Here is an 18,877-nt window from a genome sequence, read left to right on the forward strand (position 1 = left end):
AACCAAACTGACTTGGAAAATAAAGAGACAACACATTTTGAAATATAGTTGTGATAGTTTAAAATGCCAGCCTATGTACTCTGTTAAAATGGAGTATCACCGCCGGTCTTCCCAGCACAAAATGAGAAAGGCTTTTAGGAGCAGGGGATCATCTTTGAAAGGCCAAGACGCAGAACACTGGACACAAGCAAGTAAGCACAAGCCCTGAGAAAGACCGAGGTGCCGGTCAACCTTTCGGTTAGCAGACCGATCGGCGGTGAATTTTTTCCCCACTAGAGTTCCCGCGAAAGCCTACAAGGAGCTCCTAGACTCAGGCTGCCCTCTTCCCGCAGGCGGTTATCACCCCCACCCCCCGGCTCGCCGAGCCACGCCCACTTGGCTCTCCCCCATCACGCCCCGCCCCTTCCGTCTTCCATTTCCGGGTAACAGCGCGCCTTTGAGCCGCCTTCTCGGGATCCGATTGGCTGTTTCGTCAACCGCTAACCGCCGCGAAGTTTAAACAAACCCGAGTCCGGGTGTGGGTGGAGTGTAGAGCTTCCCCGGCGTGTGTTGGTCCCCGAAGCCGACCGGGCGCTGAGTCGGCGCCGGTGAGGCTGGCCGGTCCCCTCGGCGCCCCTGTCCTCACCTCAGCGCGGCGGCTCGCAGAGTCTGGAGAGCCGGCTGGGATCCGGGCGGTAACCTCTGATCGGCCTCTGAGTTCCCGGCTGGGCAACCGGTCGAGCCTCCAGCTGTTTTCAGGTCAGTGCCCCGAGGGAAGGGACCGGGATCCCCGTGACCGGTCTGCTTGCGCTCTGAGAGCTCCCGTACCTCCTGCCTACAAGAGAGAACCCAGAGCTTGGCTAGATGAAGGATTCTAATTCAGGAGAACGGGCGGTGGGATTTCGTTTTTAGAGCTGTGACACTGACTGGAGCAGAGTTGCATAGTAATGACGAAGGAATCCTGAGTGCGGACCAGATAGCGCAGTGCCCAGAGCGCAGCCATTAGCTCAGTTCCTATCGGGGACTTAGCCTTATTTCCTGTAACTTGCTGTACTTGGGGATGGATAAGATGTTAAACAGTCGGAACCAGCATCTGTAATGTTTTGGCATCTATGCCGTAACTCACTCTGGAGCCATACCCCAAGGGGCCTAGTTGTGGCTTCTCTTAATGCCGCTTGGTGAAGTCATTGATGTAGGAGGTGACTGGGCCGTTAAGGAGGACTCTAGTTTCTAACACTAGCATTTGAATGGGCGACAGCGCCATTTATTAAATTAAGGGACTGTGTCAGAATCAGCTAATTGGGAAGGGAAGTTAAGCTGAAATGTAATTTTTTGGGGGGTGGGGGTTGAAGTATTTGAAAGACAGACTTGGTTTTTATATTCGGTTCTCTTATGAGTGTGTTAGAGGTAACAATTTATTGCTATGTGCTTTTATAGTCTGCCGTCTACAGGATAGTAATCACCTTTGATTTTATACTTTCTGGTCTGAGGTTATGTATTGCCTGTGTGTTCTTTTGGGTGTACTTAACCTCTTTTGGTTGGTGTTTCCTTCAAGTATGTAGAGCTGTATTTATTTGCAAATTTGCTGAAATTTGGATTTTATCATGTAAAATCTTATTTTTTCTACCAATAGTGATTGAAAGTTTTATTGGGTATGGTAGTCTGGGCTGGCATCCTTGGTCTCTTAGCGTCTGCAGGACATCTGTCAGTCCCTTCTGGCTTTCAGAGTCTCCATTGAGCAATCAGGTGTAATTCTAATGGGTCTGTCTGCCTTTATGTGTTTCTTGGCCTTTTCCCCTTGCATCTCCTAATATTCCTTCTTTATTCTGTATGTTTAGTGCTTTGATTATTATGAGCCAAGGGGACTTTCTTTTCTGATCCAGTCTATCTGGGGCTCTATATGCTTCTTGTACCTTGATAGGCATCTCCTTTAGGTTAGGGAAATTTTCAGCAGTCAGCCTACCTGTTTCCCTGCTGTTTTGTATTTTCTTTTGGCCAAAACTTCAGAAGAGTTGAGCTTTAATGTTGAAACATTGCTGTGGATTTCTTCCCTATTGCAGACATCCCCCAAGCCATCTTCCCAATTATTTGCTGACAACTTCCAACCTCTGCTCATTGCTTTTCAAACATGACCATTTCAACATTGAACAGATTTTTTTTTTTTTTTTTACTGAAAAGTTCTTCCGTTTGTCCATATTCATTTCTGTCATCCAAGGAGCTGCTATGTGCCAGGCACAAAGAGTTCAGCAGCCGACAAATTTGACAGAAATCTGTGCCCCCAGTGAGCTTACTTCGGTAGGAGAAGAGAGATGGTGAATTATTTTGAACTTGGAAGGCTCAGTAAGAGTGACATTTGAGCAAAGAGTTGTGGCAGCATTGCTCTAATCTCTGTTCTTTGTGAAGATGCTTGTGGTGGTATTAGGCATATCTCTTTGAGTGAGAATCTCATCACTGGATTCTTAAATCTGCATGCTAGACACAGATTGGGAATTGCAGGTACCTGACTTGGTTGTTTTCCAGCCTGCTATTGGACCGATTTTGGAGGAGAATAGAATGGGGAAGCTAGGGATGGTGGGGATGGAGGGATTCTTGTGATAAACATTAAAAGAACAGTGGGGTTCTGTGGACTCAAGGCAGGCAGCAGTGGAGCAGCTGAGTGTCTGAGGTAGGTGGGTGCAGGAGGAAGCAGGGAGGCTTGTGCAGGCAATGGAGGTTTGGGAGGTTGGCCCCTTTCAAACACACAGCCCAGCCTCACCTCCATCTCAGGGTTTTCTCTGCCCAGGCAGCACTAACCACTTCTCTAATATCTTGTGTGTTAGAGTCATTATTCTTGTCATATTGTATCATTGCTTATCCTCCTGTTTATATTGTATTGTAAACTTAGAGACCATAAATGTAGTAGACACACTTGTAATTTTCTGTCTATTCTTCCAGCCCCTTACTGCTCCTTGGGTCAGTTGTTTCTTTTGTGCTCCCATTAAGCCCTCTTGCCTGTCTAAGGTAATACTTTTTCATAGTAGCAGAACAGTGTCTTTTCACCCTGGATTATTCCTTCCATAATAGCAGGGGCCCTATTCTGTCACCTACCCCAAGCCCATAGGTCTGCCAGGCATATAATACAGGTCTGAATGGAAAAACAAACTATTTACCTTTTTGGAGTTTACTCACTATTTCTCTTGATTATATAAATTCCTATTTTCAGTTTTTATACAAAGGACTTTGCAAATATTTATGTACATAGTTTATTTTAAGTCATGGTGGTTGTTTTTTAGAATGTATCAGTTTACTTTTATTTTACTCTTATTAATCAGTACTATAGTCTCTCCTCCCCTCCCCCATCCTTTCTTTTCCTTTCACTTTAGTGATGGAGTACCCAGTGATGGAAGTTGGCTCTGTTACCTCAGGAATTAAGAGACGAGTGAAAGACAGAATTGGAAAGACAAAGTTGAATGTTTCTCTTGCTTCAAAAATCAAAACAAAAATATTAAGTAAGTACCATTCATTTTAAGCTTCACTTATCTTTTACCTCTGAAGAACTGATTCATTCGCTACCTTATTTTAACAACTATAGCAAAGTTAATTGGTACTTTTTCCATTTGATCTTTATTATTTTTTAGCTCCTCCACTGAATGGAATTACTCATTTACCTTGGTGATGGCTGAATTGTAAGCAGCATGATTGGGGTGTCCCCATACAGCTGCCTCTTAGCCTGCAAAGACAGTACTAGCATGGCTTTCTGCAAAAGAGCTAAAAGAGTGAAAGATTTGACTTGGCATGTGCCATGGCAGATAATAAGTAATCTAGATGTGTTTGGCCAAGATGAGGTGTGGTAGTTCATGATTTCTATAAAAATAACCCTTGTGTCCCCACCCACAAGAAACAAACAAACGAACAACAACAACAAAAATAGGTGGCAAACTCCCCAGGATAAACTTTTATTGTTCCCATAGATTATGTCAATGGTTTATACCTATGTTGACTAAATTGGGGAATGACTCCATAGTGACATTTCCTGCTGATATCACACTCATAATTTATCAACAGAGCCAAGACTCCCAAGTATCTTTAAATCATGACATTCTCCTATCAGCATCTGCAGGTAAACCTTGTGAATTAGTCATCCACCCTGCAATGACCATTTCCTCTTCATTTGTCAAGGCCATTTGGAAAACAGCAGGAAAATGTTCTTTTTAGCTTCTGGAAATCTACCAGTTGTGGTGTTTCTCTTGGGTATGCCAAGGATCTCTGAGTGGGACTACTTTGTGCTAAAGATAGTCCTGCTATGGAGTTTTTTCTTTTCAGATTTCCAGACTTTCTCTGAATATCTAAAAAGGTTATATTTAACAGAACTTATTTTAGTGAGATATGTTGGTTTCTGCCTGTAATTCCAGTACACAAGAGACTGAGGCAGGGGATCCCAATTGTAAGGAAGGCTCTTGACTATATAGCAAGATTTTTGTCTCAACAGTTTGTGTGTGTATTAAACTGTGGAGTGGGTAGGCTATTGGCATGTAGTAGAATCTAAATCCAAATTATGAAAATGTAATTATGACTTAACTATACTAAAGAACGTAATACTTTTACGGTGAATATAAGCATTAAATCCTCACTGAATGTCTTTGCTACCATGTCAGTAATAGTTTAACGCATGTTGACATATTTCTTTTCAATAAAAAAAGGTCAATTTGAGATTGTAGTCGATTACTAGTAGTCCCAAACAATCAGTCCTTTTGTTTGAGGGTTAAATGGAGTTTGGGAGCATAGATGGTTTTATAGAGCTGTGGAAACCAAACATTTCAGGTCAGCTGCCCTAGCTCCCGTGGGTCTTCAGGGAGAGCTGTGAGGTCGGCTTCCCACCCTGCTTCTAGTCAAGGTGGGAAAGTGGAGCAGATGGCAGCATCCCAGCCCCCTTGTAACTGCTGCCTGCAATACCACCACTCCCTTCTTCCCAGCTGTATGCCTCAGCTCTTCATCTCTCTAGCTTTTGTTTCTTCAGCTTCAAACTCTGGGTATATTTTATTTTCTCTAAGACTATACTTGTATTGCCATTCTTTTCCAACCATCACTTGAAATTTATAAAGTAAATTGATTTTTTTCCCTGAAATTATTTTACTAAGGAGTGTGAAATTTTATTAAAGAAATATAAAGTACATTTTAATATTAACTTTTTAAAAATACTTTTGCAGACAATTCTTCTATTTTCAAGATCTCCCTAAAGCATAACAACAGAGCATTAGCTCAGGCTCTAAGTCGAGAGAAAGAGAATTCTCGAAGAATTACTACCGAAAAGATGCTATTGCAAAAAGAAGTAGAAAAACTGAATTTTGAGAATACCTTTCTTCGCCTAAAGCTAAATAACTTGGTATGGAAATTGTGTTGTTTTGGCCTCTACTACGTTACTATAGAAATGCTAAAAATGTTTTTTTGTTTTGTTTTAATTTAATTTAGTTTAATTGTAGAGAATTATTGAAAGTCAATATGCCATGGAAGTCTATGCTAAAAGACAGGCACTTCTTTATAATAGAATAGACATCTTAAATTTTATTCTAAATGCATGCTGTGTGTCCTACATGCCAGCATAATACTGTGATCAACATTTAATTGCTCCCTGTAAACAAAATTTGGCCCATTCATATGTTTTTTTCATGGTGAGCATAATTTCTCTAATGAATTGAAGAGGAAGTTCCCACAGTATTTCTGTTCTCTCTCTCTCTCTCTCTCTCTCTCTCTCTCTCTCTCTCTCTTTTTTTTTTTTTTTTTTTTTTTTTTTTGAGATAGGGTTTCTCTGTAGTATATTAGAGTCTGTCCTGGAACTGGATCTGTAGACCAGGCTGGTCTTGAACCCAGAGACCCATTTTTTTTTTCTCTGCCTCCCAAGTGCTGGGATTAGAGGCGTGCACTACCACCACCCAACATTCTCTTCTTTTTTAATCTTGCATTTCATTGACTACAAGCCAAATAGAATGGAGATTGTAGTCCTTTGTTCTTTCTTCCAACCTCCAACTACAGAGAGAGTGATGAGAGCTAGTATCTGGCTAAGTTGTAATTGTAGTTTTAGGTAAAATGAATAGAAATTAGTTTAAAGTGGAAATGACCGTAATATAGTATCATATTATAAAAAAAAATTGATATCAGAAATTAGTTTAAAGTGGATATCCAAAATGGCATTTTGACTGTCTTAGAGATACTTTGAGCTTAATGTGATCTCAGTTGAAAACAGTCACCAGGTATGATTTCAAGTCTGAATCCAGTAGCTTGGAAGCTGAAGCAGGTTTGCCTTGAATTCAAAGCCAGTCTCTGCTATGTAGTTAATTCTAGACCAGCCTGGGTTACAGTGTGAGACCTTGTCTTAAAAAATGAGAATAAAAACAGTTTTTAAAAACAGTTTTCTTACACTGATGCTATCCATAAATGTTTGGTATCATTATAACAAACTCCAAATCTTAATTAAAATAAATGTTTATTTTATATCCATAGAATAAGAAGCTTATAGAAATAGAATCACTTGTGAACAATAATTTGATAACTGCAATTGAAATGAGCACTCTTTCTGAGGTAAGTGGATTCATGTGGATAGGGCCATTGTGTAGCATTACTAAAAATAGGTAAGAGTAATTAAATTCCATCAAGGTTAGAGCTTCAAATGTCCAAATAAATAATAGTAATCATATATAATACATCATTTTTATTTTTGGCTATTGAAATTATTTCATTAAAATCAAATTCTGATTTAAAGTAATAGATTAAACTGTTCTTTGGAATATAGTGACCCACCAAACAGATTTAGAAACAAAGTGTTAGTAGAAAGGTAGCATTTCAAGTTAGAAAAGAATTTATTTTAAAATAAGACAAATTGAAAATGTCTATCAGTCTCTAGGATAAATCCTAGATGATTACATAAAACAAACAACAGACAGACATACAGAATCAGTATAGGAATTTACTTGGAAAAGTTAAAGAAATGTGAGGTGTGGAAGAAACTGGTCCCAGGAGCACTGCTTAGCTAATTGTTGTGAATTATGAGACAAGCCTTGTCATTGGTCTTTTAAAATGTTTTGTAAAAGCACTGTTCCCAGAGGGTTTTGTTTTCTTTTGGTGAACTCAAGGACAGCTGTGACTAGAAGGAAGAGGGAGAGTGGGGAGTGGGTAGGAAGAGAAGGGAGAGGATGAAGATGAGCTTGGGATTTTGCTGCCCGCTTTCTTGGAATTGTTATCCAACAGACAAGCATTGAATTGCCTTTCTCATTTGTAGTTGTTACTGACAGGAGGATAAAGGGACGTACAGACGTCCTAACTCTGAACAATAGTTCAGAACACAGGATGAAGTCTCATACCCACTTCTGTCTTTTACCCTCATTTTTAAAGTTTTATTCGTTATTTCGTGGGTATGGATATGGGTGGGTGCCCACATGTCATGATGGGTTGTGGAAGTCAGAACAACTCTCAGGAGTTGTTTCTTTCACCATCTGTGAGATATGGTCTTGAACTTAGGTCATCTGTGTACAAATGCCTGCTGAACCGTTCTGCAAAACCAAAATAACTACTTCTTTTTCAAGTCTTGTTGTACGTATGGAGGTCAGAAAAAACTTTGTGTAGTTGATTCTCTCTTTCTACCTTAATATGGTTCCAGGGGTTGGACTCGGGTTATTAGGCATTCTTGGCAAGTACCTTTATGCTACAGTGGCTTAGGGACTGATTTAACTAGAATGACTGAGAATGAAGAAACAACAGACACAAAAAGTAAAAAGCTGGAATCAGGTGGACTATGCATGCTGATGGAGATATACCACCAGCAACCCAGAAACATGAGGAGGCAGGTTAGCTAATGCAGGTAGGTTTGTAGGTGATCAATCATCCTAGACAGTTGGTACTTTCTGTGTACACTGGTTTTAGGTAGAAGTAAACTGTATCAACATTCATACTGGAATCAGGGAAAGCTTTGCCATTGTTCTTAGCCTGGCTTAGGGGAGGCCTGGGCTGAGGCATTGTCCTTTGTGTCAGTAATATACATTCTCTAAGGACTTCATCCACTCCCCACTTGGCTTTCTCCTATTGATAGACACATAGGTTGTCTTTTGCTGTTGCCTTGATGTCAGTGTAGAATTCTTTTCTCTCATGTATCATTAATTTTTTTTTTCTGGATTATTTTGCATCAGTATGCAAAAAGCTTATTCTAACTCTTCTTGAAAGCAACAAGAAAAGACATGTTCCACTTCTCAGCTGCTGTCTGTTTTACTTTGTGAGAAAGTTGTTCCCATGTTCCTTTCTTTGAATCACACCTATGGCTTCTACATCACTGTGGCTCTTCAGAAAGAGAGCAGTGGTAGGAGCCTTATAAGCAGTTGTTGGTCCTTAGACTGATCTTGGGACTTTCAGCATACTGCACTCCCCAAGATCTTTCCTCACCTTTCTGCCCGTTCTTTCAACCTGTTTTTTGGTTTCCTTCCCTAAGATTTCAGAGTGTCCAAGACTCAGTTCTTAGATTTCTCTTTGCTATCTATACTCATTTCCACTAACTAATTTCACCAGTCTTTTTTAAAATTACTGTAACTCCTGAATGTCTGTTTCCATGCTACATAACACATATGTAACAGACATGAAGACATTTTGTATGTAGCTATAATTATCTTGTGTGTATGTACATATGTATGTCTGTGTATGTAGGAGTTTATACATATACATTTGTATTTCTATTTATAGGAAGTTTAGAAGATTGTTTAACAAAAATGCCAAGAATAGTTATCATTGGAAAGTTAATCTTATTATACTATACTTATTCAGCTATTAAAGGCTAAAGACTGGCTAACTTAGTGGAATAGTTAGCTGGCATGCACAGGGTCCTGAGTTAATCCACAGCAACACACATCACAGTGCAAGAGTTGTTTTGTTCTGTTGGCATCCTGGTATAGTTTGCTATTTTAATGACAAGACTGATATGATAGATCATTTCTTACCATTTTCTTTTTTTTATTCAAAAATAGTTCCATCACAGTTCTTTTCTCCTGTCAGCTAGCAAGAGGATCAGTAAACAAGGCAAGTCTGTGCATCTTCCATTTGCAAGGTAATTATTTCAAACATAGTTAAATGCTGACTTATATTTTTGCTTTAGAAGATGGGCTTTTGACTGGTTTTATTTACTTGCATCCTAAATCGGAAAAACAATTATAGATAAATAACTTATAAGTAGTAACATTGCTTTGTTGAATTAGACATTTTCATAGACTGCTATTTTAAACTTCAGCATAGTGTACCTTTATACCTGGGCTAGAATGACACTGGCTTAGAGCACAGACTTTATAAAACACTGTCAGGGTTCTCCTGGTCAGCCTGTAGCGGGGCTACTGAGGTGGAAGTGGGAATTGTGTATGGTGTCTTGTTTAGGCTGGGTCTTCAGGACTCTGAGGAAACTGTCCTCAAATACAGATAAGCTTAAGTTCATCTGTAGTAGTTGCTACCTTTAATTACTTTCCTTCTGGCCTCTTTGTTTTTTGTTTTGTTTGTTTTTTGTCTTCTGAGCAAATTTAATAACTCTTTCCATTTTTACCACCATGTATACTGTACTGCTCTAACCTGTACGATTAACTCTGATTTTGGCTATTCTCTTATCTAAAGTCTCTCTCCTTCTTTTTTGATTATTTGGTTACAAGTCATCAAAGTACCCAGTTTCAAACATGACATAATAAACAGTAAGCATTGAGGCTGAGAGAATGTTTTTGTGTTTAAGTATTATAAATTCTGTATATTACACCATGCATATGTAGGCATGAATTGCCTGAGTGTAAAGATTTACATGTATGTGGGTATATGCTTGTGTTCTATTCCTATGCATAGCAGAAAATTAGAAGGTGACTTCAAAAAGCATTAGTAGTAATTTTAGTTGTCCATTGAGTGGTTTGGTTAAGGGGGAATCTTTGCATTGTAGTAAAACCATGAAACATATAGAGGCATTTAGATAAGAAATACTACAGGAGAAAAAAAATCATCTTGTCAAGTCACTTTCTATTTTTGCTAGTTTATTCTGTTGATTTATCTATTAAAATGTAATAAAATACATTTTATTAGTGTATTTTTAACATAGTAAATTATATTATCTTGTGCCTTTATTTTTTAAGAATAGATTGGCTGTCATGCATTTATTGTTTCAAATAACATTCAGATACAGCCAGATATAGTGGTATATACCTGTAATCCCAGCACTTGGGAGGGTGAAGCAGTACAATCTCTATAAATTTGAGGCCAACCTGGGCTATATAATAGGTTCCAGGCCAAGTTGTCTCAGTAAATAAACCAGAAAACCACAGTCAAATATGTTTACTTGCCTTATAGAAAATATTATATACGTATTAAAGGCAGGTTTTCACAAGTGAACAGCATTATATGATCATACCCAAGACCTCAAAGAAAAAAATGTTATTAGTGATCTCAGATATCCCATTTGCTTTTGCTTCCTCTCTGATCATCATCCAGTGCCTGCCTACCCAAGGATTCTGACCTTAAAATGTAATAGATTAATTTTGTATGATTTTTGGAATTTCTCTAATGACTGAAAAAATACTTTTAAATGCTTGTATATTTGTAAAAGTTATCTACTTTGTAGCTATAAGCCACCCTCATTGCTGCACAGCATTCCACTGCATGTTCAATCTTCTGCTATCCTGCTGATTTTCTAATTTTGATCTGTTACAAATAAGGCCACCATATACAGATATATAGATATCTCCTGCTTGGTGAATAAATGTACATTCTATTTACCTACTTACCAAGGAGCAGAATTATTGGAGATGTATATGTGGCTTTAGGGGAGCCTTATCAAACAGTTTCTAGAGTGTGCTCCTAGTATCAGTGTGTGAGTATTCCTGTCCTATATCCTCACTGTATAGTGGTATTAAATTCAAGTTTTCATTTTTACTTCCCAAAAGAAAGTTTAAGAATTTGTTTATGAGTGTTATTTGTGTTGTATTTATTTATTGCTTTGTATCTAGCAAATACTTTCTACTTTCTGGCTTGTGTTTTTGTTTGTTTTTTGTTTCCTTGGGATATTTAGATGAACAGTTCTTTACAAAGTGTGTGTATGTGTAGCTGCCTGTGCGCCATAGATTTTGTACAATTTTAATGGTCATTTCTTGCCTTCCACCATGGGTCTTAGGAATCAAACTCAGATCCTCACATTTGCATGGCAACCACTTTTTATAAAATGTACTATCTATCTGGACAAAAGCCTAAAATTTTTGTTGTTGTTTTTAAAAAGTTTTTGGTAATATCCCATTTCTCTTACTAAAAATAAGATGTGCTATTTCTTGGTCAGGTTTTTAACTTTTCTTTAAAAGATTCTTCCATTTTTTTTTTTTTTTTATTTCTCAATCATCTAAAGAGTCAAATTATAATGAATCAAGTGCAGCTAGACTACACAATATGACTGTCTCAGAAAAAGCAAAACACAACTTAAGATTCCTGTGTTGCTAATTGCTGAGGGTTTCTTCATGAGCTGTTGAGTTAATCGAGTGTTTTTCCTGTTGCTGTGGAAAAGACTACTTTTCTCTGTTAGTGCAATGAATTTTTAATGTTTTTCTATTCATATAATGAAATACAGTGATTCGTCTGTTATTATTAGTGATGTATTTGTACACGTGTGTGGGGGTACACATGTATGCTCTATCTGTGGGGTTCAGAGGAAAACTTTGTGGAGTCTGCTTCTATGTGAGTCCTAGGATTGAACTCAGGTCATCAGGCTTTTCATGGCACATATTTCACCTGCAGGGCCATATCTCTTAGTGATCTATTTCTGAATATTAACTACTATTGCATTCCTTTTCTGTATCAAAAAATCATGTTTGTTGTTTTAAAGGTGTTTTGCATGTATGTTACAATGAAAATTATTCATAATTTTCTTTTATTGCAGTTATTTTTCAGGGTTAGGTATTTTGATTATGTTGATTAAGTTCTTTTCTGTTTTCTATAAGTATATCTGTAAGAGCTTGAAAAAAGTTATCTATGCCTATAGTTTTCATGCAGAGAAATTTTGATAGCATCTCATTTCTTTTTAAAATACTTTTCTTATCTTTAATTATGTGTATGAGTGCAGATGCTAATGGAGACTAAAGGGGAATCCTTCTGGAGTTGAGTTATGAGTAGTTGTGAGCTGCCCAGTATGGGTGGTAAGAACCAAACTTGGGTCCTTCGGAAGAGACATGTTCTTGACTGCTAGGCTGTCCCTCCAGCTGGTATCCCATTTATTTAATAATTCCCATGTTTTGCCTTTCAAGTTTTTACTTTTCCTTCAAATAATTTTTACATTTTTTCTAAATGGTCGGATTATTGGTATATGTATAATGATATCCTTTTATACATATGTTTTTAAAATACAGGGTTTCTCATTTCATTCTCACATGCCTTTAGGGTTCCCTTATCTTCAGAAAATGATGATGATGATGATGGTGATGATGATGGCGATAAATGGAAAATAAAATGTAACAACAGAATTACCTCAAAGACATCAGCTGATATCACCTCTTCGGGATCAAGGCAATCCTCGACCTTACACCAGTGCAATTGGGAAGTATTACTTCATAAGGAAGAGAACCAGAATACATGTGGCTCAGATTATTCAGAACCTACTTCTGGTGTTGATGTACTCCCTAAAGGTAGAATTGTTTTAAAAGATGTTCTGTAAATTGTTCATCAGATTTTCCTGAGGGCAACAATGTCATGAGTTAATATCTTAGTTAAGGTTTCTATAGCTGTGAAGAGACACTATGACTAAGGGGTCTCTGATAAAGGAAAACATTTCCTTGGGGTGGCTTGCTTACAGTTTCAGAGGTTTAGTCTATTATGGCAGGGAGTATGGCAGTGTGCAGACAGACATGGTGCTGGAGAAGTAGTTGAGAGTTCTACATCTTGCAGGTAACAGGAAGGGAACTGTGTCACTGGGCAGTATCTTGAGCATAGGAAACCTCAGAGCCCATCCCCATAGTGACACACTTCTTCTAACAAGGCAACACCTTCTAAGAGTGTCATGCCCTATGAGATTATAGGGGCCATATAATTCAAACTATCACAGATAGGTCTCTTGTATTACTAACTGTACTTGCTAAGTTCTGCCATTTAAAATGACTGGTGAAAATTTCAACTTGAAGTAAATATCCACAGGGACCTAATACTGTTAGTTTAGAAGTAATCCTCAAAAATGAACAGGACTAAGACTTCCCTTCTGTTTAGTTTGTGATTTGAAAAATACTATTACATTCATGGATATGAAAAGTGGGGGTCTAGATGGATATACTGACTTTTTCAAAATCATAACCAGTTAGTGATTATGTTGGTTAGTTTCAATTGTCAACTGGACATAGTCTAGAATCCCTGGAAACAGAATCTCAGTGAGAGATTGTCTAGATTAGGTTTGTCTGTGGGTGTGTTGTAGAGGATTATCTTGATTGAATTGAATTGGGAAGACTTGCTCCCTGTGGGTGGCACCATTCCCTAGGTAGGAGATCCTTGACTGTAAGAGTGGAGCAGGCAAACTAAGTACAAGCATGTGTCATTCATTGCTCTCCTATCTTGAATATGGATGTAACTATCTGCTTCTAGTCCCTGCTATTTCTTTGGTTTCCTGACATTGATAGACTGTAACCCAGAGTTGTGAGCCAAGTAAACTTGCCCTTAAAGTGCTATTGTCTGTTTATTTTATCAGAGTAACAGAAACGAACCTGATAGTGTTCATGAGCTGGAGTAATGACTTAGTGAGAAAATATGCTGATACATCTCATTTACATGATCTTCCAGATTGGTGATCCCATGCTATAATCTACAGTGCTTACAGATTTGTTAGATTTTCAGACTGGAATATGGAGCCCTAACTGTTAGGCTTAGAGTGTGGTAGTTTTCCTTTCCACAGCCATGCTGACAAAAATTAATTCGAATAATTGGAGTATTCACATGTCACGTTTTACATCTGGATCTATGGAAAATACATACTACTGAGCATTCACTCAGCCTCCCCCCAGATTAAAATGAAGTATATCCAGCAATGGAGCCATTACTGCTTCTAGAGCTAAAGGAGATCAGTGAACTCAAATGATAGCAGTAACTCTGAAAAGGAGACTAATTTTTATCAGCATGAATTCTGAATGCTATAAGGATCTGAGAACAGATTATCAGAAATCCTCTCTGAAATAGCTAAGCATGTTTTGTTTACTGTAGTTTATGCTTATTTTCTATTTATTTTGCAGAAAGCTGTGATGACTCAGATCAAAGTCCTAAGACTTCTCTGAGTGAGATGAAAACTGCCCCATCCCCCTTCAGAGGGGAAAAACCATCACTTAATAATGTGACTGACAGAAGGAAGCGTGGATCTTCTGCAAATAATCTGTGTGTGACAGACTTAGATTACCAACAGATTTCAAGTCCAGGATTTAATTGGAATAATAAGATAAGTGATTGTACTAGTGAAACCAGAAGTAATCTGCAAAAAAATATACAGTGTTTTCTTGACTTGCCTTGTGAGTCTGCCAGCAACCCTAATGGAAAGCACATAGAGACATTGCAAAAGACTGATGACTTTCAGTTGCAAAAGACTGTGTACGAAAACATTGACATGGATTTAACTGCTGGCGAAATAAGCAAAATCATTACTATTTCAAAAAGCAATAAAAATCAAAGTAAGAAAAAGACCGATCGTGGAAAGGAAACTTTCAGAAAAGTAAAAGATCCGAGCTCTATAAAAAAGAGAGAAAGATCAAAGAGGAACTGTAAAGGTAGTTCAGAAGTGGGTGCTGAGGAGAAAATGGAAAGCAGACCAGAAAGAGACTCTGTGGTCCTAGATGGCAAAGGGGACTCAGAAGATCCTAATTGTATTTCCAGTACTGAACAGCCTCCTCAGCCAACCGTGCTGAATAAAATCTCCCTCCAGAGCAGCTGGGATCAAGAGAACCTTCAAAGTACAAAGAGGAAGCGAACACATAGGACAGGAGAGCAAGAAGAAACACACCCTTTCTCTCAGAGTGCAGTCAAACCCCTTCAAGATAGCAAATTTGATCAGTGTCAGAACATCCTACATTGTAATATAAATAAGCCTTCTCGACAGACATTTGTAATTCATAAGTCAGAAAAGGATAACTTATTTCCAAACCAAAAGGATGAAGAGACCAGTTATGAAAACCTTGAAGTTGCAAATGAATTTCATATAGCTAATGTTTCCACCAAAGATAATGAAAATGTATGTGACTATGAGACCCAGAGTATGTTGGACTTGACAAAGTATGTCAGTGCTCAGCAAAATCAATCAAAAAGAAATAAGCCTAAGCAGAAAATAAATCGGAGGACAAAAATAATTTCTAGTATGAACCAATTATATGAGGATAATGATAAAGATATTTGTGTTCTAGAAAAGGATAACTTTCCCCTCCAAACCCAAGCAAATAAAGAGACCACTTATGGAAACACAGAAACTACAAAAGAGTTTGAAACACCTACACTTTTCACAAGAAACAACGAAAACTTAGATGACTGTAAGACCCAGAATATTCTGGATTTGCACAAGCAGATCACTAGTATCCACCCTGCTCAAAATGAGTCCCAAATTAGCAAGATCCCTAGGAAGAAGGTAAATCGCAAGACAGAGATAATCTCTGTAGTGAATCATTGTAGTAATGACAGGGGTGTTTATTGTTCAGAAAAGGATGAGTCTTTCTTACTTGAAAAGGATAAGGACATCCCCGGAACCTTGAAAGACTTAAGTAAGTTACAAATGCCTGCCATTTGTAACAAAGATAGTGAAAAGCTATGTGATTATAAGATTCAGACGCTCCTGGGGTTGAGGAAGGATGACAATATGCAACCTGCTTGTCACAATGATTTAAAAGTAGATAAGAAGCCTAGACAAAAGGTACATCGAAAGACAGAAATAATTTCTAAAGCCAACCAAATACATGAAAATGATGGAGAAAGTGTAAATGACCCATTAAATAAGAAGCTCTGTCAGAATGTTAATAAATCAGAAATTGTTTCTCAAATTAACCAAATACATGAGAATATTAATGAAGATATGAATGGCTTTAAAAGCTGTATCAAAAATCAAGATGTTATGAGTTACTATGGAGAAATCAATAGTAATAGAGAGGAAAAGTGTGATCCAATTCCAGATGCTTGTGTACTAGTTAAGAAACACAGGACAAAACTACCCAGTGGAGCCAAAAACATTTTGACTGGTGATAAGAACAGACATATTTTGCAGTTAACAGATTCTTCACAGAAGTCTGTCACCTTAGAATCTGGAATACACCATGACACTAAGGAAACAGATTCTGGTCCTGGAGAACCGACTTACCTTTCAAAGAGCCAGAAACCAAGCACTGTGAGCACACTGGAAGATGCCTTCTCCATGGGTGTGGTAACAGGAAAAAGCTGCCCAGCCAAAAAAGTTAAAAAATTGACATCCAAATCAAAGAAAAGAAAGACCTCCCTAGATCTTTTTTCAGATACCCCTGGGGTGGTGGAGATAACGTCCAACACTGACCACACACAACAGATTGATAAGGAAAACTATTTGGAGAATGATAAAATTGCCAAGAGTAAATCAGACTTTTGCACAAAGGTATTAAACCCTTTATCTCAGATATATTCCTCTAACATAAAGAATTCTTCCTTGGACGATATGTGTGAGAGTTCAGTACCTTTGAGTATTTCTTCCAGTAAAAATCTGATGATGGAAGAAAGTTCTTCCCTGAAGAGTACGTGCATCTTTCAAGTAGGTGATGATGCTCGAGAAAAGATAAAGGAGAGGACTCGTAAAAGCAGCCGCAGAGCACAAACATCGCAGATAGGTAAGCAGAATTATATTCTTTTTATTTAACCAGTGTTGTATTTTCTGTTGAAATGGCCATTTTTGTGAAAATTTTAAAACAGTTTATGACTGTTTATATAGAAACAGAAAAAATGAAAATTTTGTATATTGAGAAGGTAACACATTATCTTGGGCATTTAAATCTAAAACCTGGTTTATTCTTTACTACAAAGTTATTTAATAATGGCTTTAGGTAGATATGCCTCTCCATGTGTTTGAAAGAAATTAAATGTTTTAAAATGCATATAATAGGGAAATGTATTGAATTTATTCTATAGAAGACAACTGCAAATTTTGTAAGGTGGGGCTTGGTCCAGCAGCATACATTTAATGTGATCAGAGCAACATTAAGACCAACTCCTTTTCCTCAGGATACATGCATATAAATGTAATGGTTAACAGATGCAGTGTGTGAAAAGTTGTTTATAAAGCAGACATCAAGCTAAGAGTAGATAGTGAGACCTTTGGTTAGAGGAAACTACAAAGATAATCAAGTAGGTAGCATTTTAGACTAATGGATAGGTAAGCATTAGTGTTTACATTTGTTTAACCCTTGTTATTAAAATAATAGTTATTATAAATAATCAGATAAAATTAGGAAAGAAAACCCTCTGAGAATGTCACTCACCATTTACCATGTATACACAGACTTTAATCTATGTGTATATATACTTGAAATCATACGTTATATAAAACTATCCCACTTCTTCCTTTGTGTTTAGTTCATAAGGATTTTCTTTGTCATCAGATTTTTTTTTTTTTTTTTTGTAAAAGTTTTTCTCCTGACCAACGTTTCAGTGTGTCTATAGAGCATTACGATTTTTAGGCTAAGGCTAGTCTAGATAAAAGGGACCCAGGGTGAAAGAATTACAAGAGCCTAGGTGGTAGGATATGTTAGAGGGATAACTCATCTTTGTCTGCCTCCATGACTTACGCACATCGAATAACCAGAACTGTATGTGTGAATGAGTGCAGAGATACTAGTGTAGGTATATGATGAGTTGAACCATGAAGAGTTTTTGTGATTTTAGAGCTAAAACATTGTAGGCTTTTTTACTGGTGTCCTTCCTAGTTCTGTGTCAGCTTTACACAAGCTGGAGTCAGTTGGGGTGAGGGACTTTGAATTGGGAAAATGCCTTCTGCAGACAAATCCGTAAGATGTTTTCTTGATTAGTGATTGATGGGAAGTGTCCATCCCATTGTGGGTGGTGCCATCCCTGGGCTGGTGGTCCCAGATTCTATAAGAAAGCAGGCTTAGGAAGCCATGAGGAACAAGCCAGTAAGCAGCAGTCCTCCATGACCTCTGCATGAGCCTGCCTCTGAGTTCCTTCAGTGAGACTGAGTGAAATAACCCTGTTCTTCTACAAGTTGTTTATGACCATGGTCTTTATCATAGCAGTGAGAACCATATGTAAGGTAATTGGTTCATTTTACATTTAAGCCCCCTTTCCTCTCAAAATTGAATTTTTAAGTTTTAAAATGTGTTCTCTTTGATGGGTGAACTGTTGTGATTTACCTCATAGTTATTTCCATATCTTTATATATGCTTTAACAAATATTTGTGAAAATAATCTCTGTAGATAGAGGAACATTCCAGGATTTGGTGGATAGCAGTTCTGTTTCCAGTAACACTGCTAACCTTGAGAATGTATCTGAAGGGCAGTCTGCACAGTTGACAAGAAGGAAAAGACAGTGTGTCCCTCTCAACCTTCGGGAGCCGAACCTCGTAAGGCAAGTGTGTCAGGGCGTATTACTATGCTTTGAGAAACTCTTTGCCTGGATTAGTATTTGAACACTCCTGAATATCATTCACTAAAACATATCAGTGTATAACACAGTATGAACGTGGTAGAGATGAAAGCAAAGTGAACCTGTGCTTTTCTCCTTTTTCTTTTTGCTCTGGTTTAAATTAATTTAGTTTCATTTAATTTCCATCTTACTATTGTCATTTTTAAAACTTTAATTGGTAGCTATAATTTTTTTTTTTTTATATTTGTTGAATACAATTTACCAACCACTGTTTTCATAGCTGTTACCCACATTTATTTCCTGCATTGCTCC

The 18,877-nt window shown here is 37.8% G+C and overlaps 1 protein-coding gene across 1 annotated transcript; it reads left to right on the top strand.

Moving 5' to 3' along the window:
- The first annotated feature begins 697 nt into the window (after positions 1-697).
- Positions 698-18,609, top strand: Sgo2 (shugoshin 2). Its single transcript, XM_051190235.1, has 8 exons — positions 698-738; positions 3,342-3,467; positions 5,166-5,341; positions 6,457-6,534; positions 8,961-9,040; positions 12,376-12,620; positions 14,205-16,796; positions 18,397-18,609. Exons 2-8 carry the CDS (start codon positions 3,344-3,346, stop codon positions 18,606-18,608), a joined length of 3,507 nt encoding a protein of 1,168 aa, XP_051046192.1. The 5' UTR covers positions 698-738; positions 3,342-3,343; the 3' UTR covers position 18,609.
- The last annotated feature ends 268 nt before the right edge of the window (positions 18,610-18,877 follow it).

The sequence above is a fragment of the Phodopus roborovskii genome, unplaced genomic scaffold (genome assembly GCF_943737965.1).
Source record: "Phodopus roborovskii unplaced genomic scaffold, PHOROB, whole genome shotgun sequence".
Lineage (NCBI taxonomy): Eukaryota > Metazoa > Chordata > Mammalia > Rodentia > Cricetidae > Phodopus > Phodopus roborovskii.